Source organism: Zalophus californianus, chromosome 16 (genome assembly GCF_009762305.2).
Source record: "Zalophus californianus isolate mZalCal1 chromosome 16, mZalCal1.pri.v2, whole genome shotgun sequence".
Classification (NCBI taxonomy): domain Eukaryota; kingdom Metazoa; phylum Chordata; class Mammalia; order Carnivora; family Otariidae; genus Zalophus; species Zalophus californianus.
This window is the reverse complement of record NC_045610.1, coordinates 42043659-42056309: the sequence shown is the minus strand read 5'-3', so window position 1 is coordinate 42056309 and position 12651 is coordinate 42043659. Positions and strand designations below refer to the sequence as shown.

The following is a 12651-nucleotide window of genomic DNA, read 5'->3' as shown; positions in this document are numbered from 1 at the left end:
GGCCCATGGAAACTCAAAGCTAAGGTGGGAAGGGGTCTTTTCCCTTCACAGGGCCTTGGAGAGAAATGTAGTTTACAGGCATTCCCTAGGCAACTTAGGAAGATGCCCTCCCTGCTCCCATTGTGAGGTGGTTCTGGGTACAGGCAGTGGGGTGGGGGTGAGAGGAAACAGAGGTGGTGGCGGCAGCATCCTGGGCTCTGCCTGCCCCACCCCCTTCTGAGGCCTTCTGTCACCCCCACCATCATGGGCAGTGCTTACCACTGGGAGGCCCGGCGCAGGCAGATGGTTTTGGACCGGAGGAGGTGGCTTGTGGCCGAGCACCAGCAGCAGCAGCAGCAGGAGCAGGTGCATGAGAAGGTCCAGGCTCATCGGGGTCCTGCCGGGGGGCTGGCTGGAAGGGAATGGGGAGGAGAGACAGATCCCTAGGAAACTATTATCTGGTTAATGTTTTTGCTGGGGGTAGGAAGAAAGTAAGGTTCCTTTGATAGTCTCTTGGATGGACTCTGTGTGTGTGTGTGTGTGTGTGTTAGGGTAACTCAACTTTGCTGTTGTACTAGGGTGAGGCCTAGTGGGGGATCCAGGGAGGGTCAGGCCTGAGAGATTTTATTTATTTATATTTATATTTTTAAAGATTTTATTTATTTGACAAAGAGAGAGAGAGAGACCACGAGCAGGGGGAGTGGCAAGAAGAGGCAGTGGAAGCAGCAGGCTCCCCACCCAGCAGGGAGCCCGATGAGGGACTCGATCCCAGGACCCTGGGATCATAACCTGAGCTGAAGGCAGACGTTCAGTGACTGAGCCACCCAGGAGCCCTGGCCTGAGAGATTTTAAAGCTGCACTGTCCGATAGGGTGGCCACCAGCCTGTGTGCTGCTGAGCCCTTGAAATGTGGCTAGTGAGACTGAGGAACTGAATTTAAAATTTCATATACATTTAATTAATTTAAATCTAAATTTAAAAACAAATACTCTTTATGTATTGGAAAACTTTGAAGTATGTTTAGAACAACTTGGATAGGTACATCTTTTTCAACCGTAAATTTTATAAAATCTAAATCTAAAGCAATTATTTTTGATCAAAATGTAGCATCCAAATTAAAATGTGCTGTTAAATATAAAATAAATGCTGTGTTTTGCAGACTTAGTACAAAAACAGAGAATATAAACTATCTCAATATTTTTATATTGATTACACGTTTTGGAGGTATTGGGTTAACCAAAATATATTAAAATTAGTTTCACCTGTTTTTTTAATAGTGTTATTTATTTTTAAAAATATTTTATTTATTTATTTGACAGAGAGAGAGGGAACACAAGCAGGGGTAATGGGAGAGGAAGAAGCAGGCTTCCCGCTGAGCAGGGAGCCCCATGTGGGGCTCGATCTCAGGATCCTGAGATCATGACCTGAGCCGAAGGCAGCCGCTTAACAAATGAGCCACCCAGGTGCCCCAGTTTCACCTGTTTTCTTCTTGCTTTTTTATGTGGCTACTAGAAGATTTTATTTTATTTTTTAAAGATTTTATTTATTCATGAGAGACAGAGAGAGAGAGAGAGAGAGAGGCAGAGGGAGAAGCAGGCTCCCGAGGGGCAGGGAGCCCGATGCGGGACCCGATCCCAGGACCCTGGGATCATGACCCGAGCCGAAGGCAGACACTCAACCATCCAAGCCACCCAGGCGCCCGTGGCTACTAGAAGATTTTAAAGTTACTGGTTGCATGCATTATATTTCTATTGGACAGTGCTGTCTCCCAGGGTTTGCAAGAAAGTATTCTTTATTCTTCCCCCACTGCAAACTGTTTTCAGTGCACAGCTCCCAAGGTAGGAGGTAGGTGCCCAGAGACTGCTTTTTCCTGGGCCAGGGCTGTGCCAGGGGGGCACTGTCCCCAAAGAAACAGTTTTCGGGTATTGTGGGTGAAGGGAGATAGCCCAGCCTCCACGTCCAGGGAACAGAGACCTTCCGGCCACCTGTGCCTCTGCACTGATGGCTTGCCTTGCTCCCCGCAGTGTCCCTGGCAGATGGGCAACTGGGTGGGGAGGGAGGAGGATGCCACTTGCGGGGGGCTTCTTGCAGGAGCTGAAGAAACTCCAAGAGGAGGAAGGCCAATCTGAGAAAAGACCCCAGCCCCCTCAGGGGTCGCGACAGGAGCAGCAGTTGTCACTGCCGCTGAGGCCACCAGGAGCGCCACCAGAGCTGCAGGCGCCCCCCGCCCAACCGCAGCCTCCCCGACCGAAGCTCCTGGAGCAGTCACAGACCCCACCCGTGCCACCGCCGCCTCAGCCAAGGCAACAGAATGCCCAAGACCCTCTGACTCCGTGCACGTCTGTGCACATTCTGCAGGATTCCCAAAAGCCAGGTCCCCAGCTTGGCTCAGTAGGGACCCATCAAGCTGGAGGGCAATCCGACTTTAACAGATTCCCAGGAGGAACAAAACTCCCTCAAGGCGCTAGTAAGTGAGATGCCTGGGAGGGCAGGTGGTGAGGAGAGAGCTCCCTGCTCCCACCCCCAGCCCTATAGTCCAGAATTCACCTCCATCCTCCCACTGTCTCTGACTCTGCCAGGCATCCCTGGCCTTTACTTGGGGGCCACTCCCCCCCGGGGACGTTTGCATCACTCTGGAGGTGCAAAGGAGGCTGCTGACTTTTGCAGAGGGTGGCAGCCCCTCCTCTGGGGCGAGGGTGTCAGAGGGAGTGAGGGTGGGCTTAACAAGAGACGAGCTGAGCCCTGGGAAGTCTGGAACAGGAATCACGGTGCAGCTTCCCGGGTGTGAATTTTCAGGGTGGGCTCTGTCTGTGCCTTGCCCTAGGTAGGGGCTGCCCCCTGCCCCCCAGACACATAGTAGAGAGTCCAGCTCTGCCGTGTTCCGTTTTCAGAAACTGTCAGATGAATAATGTATGCTTGTTTCACCATCAGGTTTCAGGAACTCATTCCAGTCAAATCCAGATAAATACACTGAGCACTCACGATTCACGGTGAGACAGTGCGAAAGGCAGGTCGACTCTGGCTGCGTGTGTGTGTGTGTGTGTGTGTGTGTGTGTGTGTGTGTGTGTGTAATCTAGAGAGGCTTCCTTGGCGGGAGGGGCTGCAATTATTTATGTTTTATTTTTATTTTTTTTTTAAAGATTTATTTATTTGAGAGAGCGAGAATGAGAGAGTGAGTACATGAGAGGGGGGAGGGCCAGAGGGAGAAGCAGGCTCCTCGCCGAGCAGGGAGTGTGATGCGGGACTCGATCCCAGGACTCCAGGATCATGACCTGAGCCGAAGGCAGTTGCTTAACCAACTGAGCCACCCAGGCGCCCATTATTTATGTTTTAAAAAGTCAGTTACATAAAGCCTTTATATGCAATTATATAGTCACTGCTGAATGGCCCATTCCTCCATTTGTGGCCTGTTGCTCGGCACTCAGCAGAAACGGAGGCGTTGACAGTCTATTCAAAAAGATGGGCCAGGGGTGCCTCGGTGGCTCAGTTGGTTAAGCGACTGCCTTCAGCTCAAGTCATGATCCTGGAGTCCTGGAATCGAGTCCCACGTCGGGCTCCCTGCTCGGCGGGGAGTCTGCTTCTCCCTCTGACCCTCTCCCCTCTCATACTCTCTATCTCATTCTCTCTCTCAAATGAATAAATAAAATCTTAAAAAAAAAAAAAAAAAAAAGACGGGCCAGGTGCCAGAGAAGCAAAACAGAGGGGCTGTTTTAAGTGCTGATTGGGGCGGAGACAGCTGGAGCCGGAGGAAGGCAAGACATGAAGTCACAGGCTGTGAGTCTTGGGATGGCCAGTCCCCAGGGGCGCGACTGCATCTCTGAGCTTCATCTGCCCCATCCATAAGATGAGAGGGCTAATACTACCTCCTTAACAGAGGTGTCGGACCACTGAATGTGGCAATTGAAAGAGAAGGCATCACAAGCCCTTAGGTTAGGACCTGGCTCAATCCAGGCCTGCAAACCCGGGGTGGTCACTCTTGATAAGGACATAACACAGTACAAGCTTTGGAAAGAAGGTTTCTCTGGCACAGGTGCAAAGGATGAGAGAGCGTGATGCTAGCCCTGTTAGGATGAGGACTGGGCCACTCCATTTTACTTTTATTTCTCTGGCCTCAAAGGGCTTGATACAATGTTCTGGAAAAGCAGGCCCAGAAATGGCTAACTAACCCGGTTTGCCTCTTGTCTCTCCCTCTTCTCAGTCAACGAATTACACACAGCAGTGGTGACCCAGAGAGAGACCCTCAACCCCACTGGCCATGAGCAGAAAAACAGATGACTTCTTTCTCACCCCCAGCATCTCCACTCCAAGTCACCCCCTCCTGATCCACTCTAGAAGAGGAGCTAGCCTGGAATAAAATGTGATTTCCTCCTAAAAAGAATCAAGAGACTGGTCAGCTCTGTGAGACTGGGATGAAGGGAAAGGGGAATGAGGACCCATGAAGGGGATGGAGCGGGTGGGAGAAGAAAGTAGGTTGCGTCCATGCTTCTGTAGGCAAAGCCAATGGGAGAACTTGGTCTTGGCCTTCCCAAGTCTATATAGCTCCATTGCTGGCCCTTATTTAGCGAGGATAGGTCTATCGGGCTTCAAAGATTTTATTTGAGAGAGAGAGCACACGAGCCCATGTGTGTGCTCTAGCAAGTGAGGGGAGGGGCAGAGGGAGAGGGACGAGCAGACTCCTTGCTGAGCACAGGGCCAGACACAGGGCTCCATCCTGCAACCGTGACATCATGACCCGAGCTGAAATCAAGAGTCAAGGTGGGGGGCACTTGGGTGGCTCAGTCGTTAAGTGTCTGCCTTTGGCTCAGGTCATGATCCCAGGGTCCTGGGATCGAGCCCCGCATCGGGCTCCCTGCTCCACGGGAAGCCTGCTTCTCCCTCTCCCACTCCCCCTGCTTGTGTTCCCTCTCTCGCTGTTGTCTCTGTCAAAAAAAAAAAAAAAGAGTCAAGGTGGATGCTTAACCGACTGAGCCCCCCAGGCACCCCTGTTGGGGGCTCTAGGTTGAGGACTCTCACTGGAGCCATCACCCCTCTCCACTAGCCGCTGCTTACCGAGACACAACTGGGGAAGGAGGGGTTGCGCCACACCGGAACAGGCCTGGAGCAGCGTTAGAGGTGGCAGGCAGGGCCCCCCCAAGTCCAGTGTAATGCCTGGCCCATAGCGGGCGCTGAGCTGTGGCATGGATGATGGGAGGCAGGGGTGGAAAGAGCTCAGAGGAAAGGGGGGCTGTAGCCTCAAGTACAGGACACCTGATCTTGGGAAGGGGAGGGGTACTGGCCCACAGAACCCCACAGGCCTCTTCCTTCCCCCACCTAAGCCTCTCCCGGAAACAGGTTTCACCCCCTCACCACTTCCTGAAGCTGACACCCGGGGTCCCTCCCACAGCCTGTCCCCTTTTCCACCTGGCGTTGGTGAGGGGATGCCTGGGCCTTTCAAGGAAGCCCACAGGCTGAAGAGGCCCCTCAGGGCAGTGTTTCCTGAGGGGGGCAGCCGGGGGACCTGGGGTGGGGCCCAGAACAGGAATATTAAAGTAGGGAGGGAACTTCAGAGACACACAGTGGGAGGAAGGGAGAGAGTGAGCTCCCAGGAGTGCTCTCTCAGCAACCAGAACAGAGGGGCTCTGGGCCTGGGGAAGAGAGCTTGGCACCCACTCGGCCACTCAGAAACAGGCCGGGAGTGTCGTCCAGCTCTCCTCCCAACTCACAGGAGACTCTTTGTTTACTCTAACATTGTGAAGTATAGTTTATTGAAGACGATATAAATCCTTGACATTTGGCAACCAACACACAGTGGAAACTCCAGCCTGGCCTTTCTGGACTTCTGTGCTCCTGGTAGCATCTTCTTGACTCCAGTTACTCAGGCACGAAAGTGCGGAGGCAGGACAACCTCCTTCCTTCCCCTTGTCCGCCCAGCCAGCTAGCCAGGTGCTGTCCCCACTGCCCTCTCTCCATCCATCCAACTTCGCATTTGGCTTGCCCCACCACCTAAGTTCACCTCCTGGCCTGAGAAAAACCACAGCTCCCTTTAGTGAGCAATTACCATTCCTGCTCAGCGGCACCACAAAACGCCTTCATCTGGAGCCCAGTGGGAACCTGCATTATCTGGGACTTCGCTTCTGCATCTGAGTGACAGCAAAGAGGAGAGGTCGAGACCAGTCTCTACTGATGTGCAGTTCCAGCCTGTCCATGCCCGAAGGAAAGCAGAAACCTCTGGGAGCAGAGGATGGGCCCTGGAGTTACGCTGGGGATGCGGTAGCGCCCAGGAGCTTGGCCGAATCCTGACAGCTTCACCTCTGCAGGCCGTCACTGGGCGGCCGCTGACACCGTCGTCTGACCGACCTGTGTCCACTCACACGGGCTCAGCGCTGTGGGCCGACCACCAGCCAGAAGCCTAACTTCAATAAATAACTTCCTGAATGACTCTGGCTTCATCTCTGTTTTTCCTGGAGAGGCGGAGGGGGTGCCAGATGCCTCTCTCGCTCCCCCACTACTACGTTCACTCCTGCTGTGATGAGAATAAGAAAACGATTTTTATGGAGAGAAGCTTTAGCCAGAGAATAGCTCTGTCTTCCTAGGAACTGGGACAGTCTTTAATCAGGGAGGCTGCCGAGCCAAAGGGCCTTAGCCAACCTCACTGTCAGGGCCCAAGTTACCAGGAGAGAAGCTGACCAGCACCACCACTCTGTCACATGACCAAAGCAGGAAGGCACGAGACAGCATGGATGTCCCTCAAGTCAGTTTCCCACCACTGGGTGGAGAACGTGAAAAAGATCCAGGTTTTAAAAGCCAGATAAAAGGAAAGATTTCTCCCTTCAGGCGGGAGGGAGGTCAGCCCCAGAGGGGCTAGGCAACCACGGTGCTCAGTACAGAAAGCAGATGCCACTCCAGGGACTCTAAGGCAGCTCTGAAGACACATCAGGTCAGACTTTCCTCAGGACAGACCAAGGGGAAAGCCTGGCGCTGGGCCCTAGAAGAACCAGACTTCTTTTCCTGTGGAAGTCAGAGGACGTGAGAGGCGTGCGTGCATGCGTGCATGTGTGTGTGTACAGTTGACTTTTACATAGGGCTTCCTGTGCTGAGCGTGTGTGTGTGTGTGTGTGTGTGGTGGGGAGGAGGTAGAGTAAAGCAGTGTTTTTCCTTTGGCAAAGTCGCTGTAGTCCTTCCTTGGGCTCAGGGAGACACAGCCCAGCGTGGCGGGGGCCTGGGGTTCGGGAACAGCGGACAGGTCATGGCGGGTGAGGGACCAGCAAGTGGGGCACCGACGTGTTTCCCCGGCAGTCCACGTATTCATAGCTCTGGAAGACTAGCTGCTCTGAATGGCTCAGGCAGGAACAGGTCAGGGTGCCCCTGGAGAGGAAGCAGGCTTTGTTGCTGTGTCTGAGGGCAAAGAGGAAAGCTTTGGCCCTGCTCTGCTGTCTGGGGAGGGGGCGCTCTCTTAAACACTGCACGCTCTTCCTTCTGCTCCCTACGCTGCCAACGCACCTGGGACAGCTGTCCCACCTGTGATCCAGACAGCTCTGTCTGTGGCTGTCCCACCGATGGCTTATAAGCAAGGCAGGATCTAGGGAAGGGGCCGGACCTGCTTTCCCAAGAGCCAACAAAGATCCACAGAGTTAGCTCTGGATGACTCTTCCCACAAGGTGGAGCAGAGGAGAGCCCGAGGTCAGAAGTGGGCGAGGGGGGACACCCGGGCTCCAAGCCCTACTTACTGGATGTGCAAAAGCACGTGGTGGACTTTGATTTTCATCCAGGAACAGATTTTGCTGAGAGAGAAAGAACACAGGACCATGTTTCACACTGAGCAGCCCAGCAGCTGGGAGGAGACCTGCAGGTCCCAGGCTCCTGGGCTCTTTTCCATCAGGGACACCAAATGCCACTCCTACTCTTTCTCTCTCCCTCGAAGGTGAGCATGTCACCCTTGCTGCGATATTGTTCCTCCAAGCCCCAGACACTTGGCCCAGTTGTGTGCTAGCCCCTCCCTCAACAGAAAACAAGACATTCATCTTTCTCAGCGACTCAGGCTGAAGAGCCCAAGGTCACATAGTGTAAGAATTAACCCAATTCTGGCCTGTTTTCATTTCCACCTAAGTCCAAACAGGCAGAGGGCTGGGGACCCTGAATCCCTTGCAGATTGCAGTCTTGGCCACGAGAGTGAGGGCCAAATGCTGGCTGCAGGGTTTGCTAAGCAGCCAGGAAATCTGGTAGGGATGAACACTGGGTTTCCAACCAGGGAAAGAGGCTAAGGTAGAAGAGATCAAGGGATACTTACTATGTGTTTTCATCCCAGATTTTGTTGGCCACTGCATAAAACATCTGTCAACCAAATGGGCACAGGGTGAGCCCCAACCCCAGCTGCCCCTTCCGACCCCCACACATGTCCACACCTCTGTGGGCAGGGCTGGCCAGAGAGAGGAGGAAGTCACCTGTTCGCTGGCCAAAGGGCCGATGTGGAGGAGGAGGCTGTTGGTGACCTGCCCCACCACGAGGGACAAGTGTAGAACCTCTATGGTCAGCTGGGTCACAGTGATGGGGTAGTAGTTGCTATTGGAGATGTTTAAGATATTCTAAGGATGAAGACAAGGGAAAGGGAAGTGGGAAGGTGACCATCCTTGAAAAGGAGAAGTCAAATAGCTTCCCAAACCCCCCTCCAGCCCCGTCTGACTGATCCCCACTCCCACTACGGGCCTTAGCTGCCAAAGCCCAGCGCCAGGAGCCCCTTGGAGGGGCTCTTAATGGCAAAGGGGTCACCATAAGACACGAAGCTGGCCCAGGACCCAGGCTCATCCTGCGAGGCTTCTCTCTGTTCAGTTCTGCCCACCCAGGGAGTCTCAGGCATGCCCCCCGACCACACCCCGTGTTTTATTTCTCTCGCCCTGATTCTGACCCCTCGCTGCGTATAGTTCTAATCCTGCAAAATCCGCTGTGGGGCTCACGGTTGTGCCTGCTTCTCCCCAGGCTTTGACACCCTCTGGCCTGCCATAGTAGCCCTGACTACCCGAGCCCGGGCTGGCAACACTGGACAAGGGCTACAGAGAAGAGCTGCCGGCAAGGCAGTGTGGGGCCCAGGGGTGAGGGCATCCACCCACTGTTATGTTGAGGTGGATGTCAGCCTCGTCAAAGGCCACCGTGGAGGAGTTGAGGCCCGCGGGCTGCACAGCGATGGACCGGGGAAACAGGAAAAAGATGATGAGGGAGGAGATCACAAGGCAGATGAACACTGCCAGGAACACGAAGAGCTTCCTGTGCGAAAGAAAGCAGGACCCGGGGTAGGGGAGGGGAGAAGTCTGAACACGACGGAACCTTGGGCAGAGAGAGACATCCCTCTCCCTGTACAAGGCTCTCCCCTGCACCAGCCCCCTCCCAGCTGTGCTTTTACCTCCCCAGATGTGGAAGACCAGCCCAGGTACAAATGCGGCCCAAAGTGAGTCGGAGCACAGGATCAGGAGGCAGGCAGCCTGGCTTCCATTCCCAGCTCTCTGTACCCACTGGCCCATTAGCTCTGAGCAACCCACTTAAGCTCCCTAGGCCTCAGTTTCTTTGTCTGTAAACGGAGAGAACTATACCTACCTCAGAGAATTTGCTATGGGCTAACGCAAGAAAAGGCATGGACGCCAGCTCCTGGCACATAACCAAAGCTCAACAAATGCTAGCTATCATCGCTGGAAGAAAGGTCCACATGAATTTGAGAGTTCTGAATTTTAAAAATTAATATTCAGAACAGGACATCATCCGTCCCTCTAACTCAAAACTGAGCTAGGCATTAAAGAGACAGCACCTCGTTAGTATTTATGAGGCAGCCTCAGATTCTGGTGCGGGGGTCCGGGAGGGCAGGCTGGTGGCTCGCCGACTGCGGCTGAGCACCTTGGGAGGAGGTGGCAGGGATTCCCGTCCAAGAGACCCAGATGACAAACAGGGTCAGGACCCCGACCCGGGGAACCTCGGGGCTGCCTCTGAGGCTCTGAAGTATCTCAGAACAGGGAGCAGCTAGTTTTCCATCTCAACTGGGAAGAGAACAAGCAGGTCTGAGATGCCACAGAGAGGGAAGCTCGCAGGAAAAATAACTTCCCCGAACTGACCGCAGCCAGGGCCACTCCCTCCCTCCCGAAAGGCCTTGCAGAGTCAAGAGATCCTGTTTCCCGGAGGGAAAGCACCGAAGCTCAGGACACCGAGTGCCCTCAGGTGGCATCTGCTGTGCCCCAGACTTCTTAAACCAGGAAAAACCCTGGAAATGGAGCTAGTATATATGAACTCAGCGAGGCTTCCAATGGAGAAGAATTGCAGGGGGATGGGAGGCAGAATGGGGGAGACAAAGAGAACAGCCCCCAGAGGTGACGGCTTGTGGAGCTGAGGTGAGAATAGAGGCTTACGTGCGCCTGGGCTTCAGCCTCTGGTCCCCATAGGGGATGAGGGCCACTAGCTGCTTCTCTAGGTCTGTAGAGAGAAAGAAGGTAAGAGAGAGGGCTAAGAAGTATGCATGATGAAGGTTTCCTGTGCCAGCCTCCCAGAAGCACCCCCTTCCACCCCCCAGAGTCGAGTCAGAAGCATGCCACCTCTGCCCCAGAGCAGGACTGGGAACCCTGGGCAGATGACAGCAGCTCAACTTTGTCAGCTCTGGAATGGAGGTGAGATTTTCATTAACAGGTGTGAATTTCTGGAAGGCACCAGTAAATGAGAGAAGTCTAGCTTCTCTGGAGAGGTCATTTGTAACTTCCCGAATCCTAAGGGAGCAGGGATGAAGGGAGGTGGCTGGGGAGAAGCACCAGGGCAGGAGGAGTGGGGATGTCTCTGAAGCGAGCGCAGGGCAAGTGAACATCTCGCTGGTCCGCCTGCCACTGGGGGACCAAGAGCTGGGAGACCCAACCCCATTCCAGGAGGCTCAGAGGGGCCTGACCAGCTGGCTGCTAAGGGCTTTTTCTGGATTTCAGGCTCTTGCCAAAGACTTGGGCCACTCACCTTGCGGGATCTCCCCGCTGCCCTGGCAGGTGGGACAAGTCACAAAGCTGGCACTGGCAGCCCCGTCACAAGGCAGGCGGGAACAAAAAGACTTGCTGCTTCGGGTGCTGGAGTAGCAGATAGCCTTGCTGCCAAACGCCGGGCTGGGAGGCAGGATTGACTTGTTCTCCTCCCGAGAGCCTGACTGGGAGAACGTCTCACCCATGATTCAGGGGGAGTTTTCGCTAGTGAGAAAAAACCAGAATTCAGTGCTAAGCTTGTTAGCACGGACACCGGATGTCACTCTGGTTTTGGGTTCTCAAGATTTGCAAGAAGCACCACCCCAATTTCAGCAAGCTCCAGCCCAAGGAAGCTAGGATACGGAAAACTGAGCAGTTACATGGGACTCTGGGATCAGAAATCTCAGTGCGTTTCCTTTCATTACTGCAGGGGAGCTCAATCTGTCTACAAGAGGGAAGAGAAAAGAAAAGCAGAAGTTATTTCCCTAGAAGGGACCTCCAGAAGTGAATGACCGAGCAGTTTATTTTCTGGGAAAGTTGCTGAGCCATCACTTGCTTCAAGGGAAGCAAGTGGACGGGCTGGCGGGCGGTGGCGGAGGCCGCAGTCCAGAGTCCCTTCACCCTCTGCAATAAGATGACTCTGAAGAGGTGTCTAGAACACCCAGGCAGAAATGCCTGTGATCTCCCAGCCTGGGAGTGGAAGGAAAGCTTCCGTTCCTGAGCCCTCGCAGGTGCTGGCCTAATAGGAAGGCAGGGATTCTTTGAAACAGGGAAAGGCAGCTAGGCTGGTCACAGGTGCGCCTAAGAACCTTAAAATAGCCCTGAAACAGAGCAGAAACCTCTTCCTCACTGCTTTCTGTGTGGTAGGCAAGAATGCCTGGGGAAGGGTGGGAGCAATGGTCAGGGTCCTTCCTTCACTAAGGAATGGTAAAGGCTAGAAATCCAGATTCTTCCCCAAAGGCTCAGGATTGGGGGCAGAATGAGTGGCCAAGGTGAGCCGCACTCAGACCTCACTGGGCCAAAATCAAGGGAGCCTCACCTGGTTCAGGTCTGGGATCCAGGGCTCCTGTCCGCTAAGAGTGCGATTTCTGGAATGTGTCTTTGGGGAGAAGGGCTTGTAGGGCACGGTGACCCGAGGGGCCACGGGCTGGGGCTGGCCAGGCTACTGGCCCCCTTCAGCAGAGTCCTGGGGGAGCGAATATGCAGCGTCGGAGAGGGTGGGGAGCAGCGACCTCGGCCTCCCCGAAGGGCTAAGCTGCTTCCAGCCTTACTCCTGGGCTCGGCTAGGGGCCCGAGTAGCGGGGCAGCCCGAGCAGCCGCAGAGGCTGGGACTTCACTGAGGGAGAATTTCAAGTCCCTCCAGACACCCCGAGGCCGTTAGTCGAGTCTGTTAACCCGCGAGTGCCTGCGTGACGCTAGGAGGCACTGCAGGTCCCTCGGCCCTTGCTTCCCTAAGGGAAAGAAAGGAAAATCTGGGAAGCACCTTACCCCACCCCCGGGCGACAGCAGGACAGAATCGGCTGCAAGCGGAATCGAAAGTGCGGGAACCCAGGGGCTCGCCCCAAGCTTTGACACGGAGCCTATGGAGGCTCCGCCCCAGTCCCTCCGGACCCGCCCCCCCCGGGGGCCCGCCCCCTCCCGACACTGCGGCGAGGGAAGAGCTCAACTCTTCAAAGACCACCCCGGGGCCCGGACGCTGCTTTTGCAAGCACCAGCCAGTCCAG

The 12651-nt window shown here is 54.6% G+C and overlaps 2 protein-coding genes across 6 annotated transcripts; one reads left to right on the top strand and one right to left on the bottom strand.

The window, feature by feature from the left end:
• The first annotated feature begins 227 nt into the window (after nucleotides 1-227).
• CCDC200 (coiled-coil domain containing 200) lies at nucleotides 228-4440 on the top strand. Of its 2 annotated transcripts, none has more exons than XM_027624584.2 (4): nucleotides 228-345; nucleotides 2070-2445; nucleotides 2910-2968; nucleotides 4177-4440. In XM_027624584.2, exons 1-4 carry the CDS (start codon nucleotides 244-246, stop codon nucleotides 4201-4203), a joined length of 564 nt encoding a protein of 187 aa, XP_027480385.1. In that variant the 5' UTR covers nucleotides 228-243; the 3' UTR covers nucleotides 4204-4440. The 2 variants fall into 2 exon arrangements, with proteins under 2 accessions (XP_027480385.1, XP_027480384.1); XM_027624583.1 differs by having other exon boundaries at nucleotides 235-357.
• A 1247-nt stretch (nucleotides 4441-5687) lies between these two features.
• TMEM106A (transmembrane protein 106A) lies at nucleotides 5688-12517 on the bottom strand. 4 transcript variants are annotated; one of them, XM_027624580.2, is made up of 8 exons: nucleotides 12416-12517; nucleotides 10929-11152; nucleotides 10343-10406; nucleotides 9062-9215; nucleotides 8399-8539; nucleotides 8245-8288; nucleotides 7685-7738; nucleotides 5688-6480 (listed from the first exon to the last, which is right to left on the bottom strand). In XM_027624580.2, the coding sequence occupies exons 2-8, from the start codon at nucleotides 11131-11133 to the stop codon at nucleotides 6279-6281; spliced, it is 864 nt and encodes a 287-aa protein (XP_027480381.2). In that variant the 5' UTR covers nucleotides 11134-11152; nucleotides 12416-12517; the 3' UTR covers nucleotides 5688-6278. The 4 variants fall into 4 exon arrangements, with proteins under 4 accessions (XP_027480381.2, XP_027480380.2, XP_027480382.2 ...); XM_027624579.2 differs by lacking the exon at nucleotides 12416-12517 and adding an exon at nucleotides 11967-12104; XM_027624581.2 differs by lacking the exon at nucleotides 12416-12517 and adding an exon at nucleotides 11967-12104 and having other exon boundaries at nucleotides 5688-6477.
• Between the last annotated feature and the right edge of the window lie 134 nt (nucleotides 12518-12651).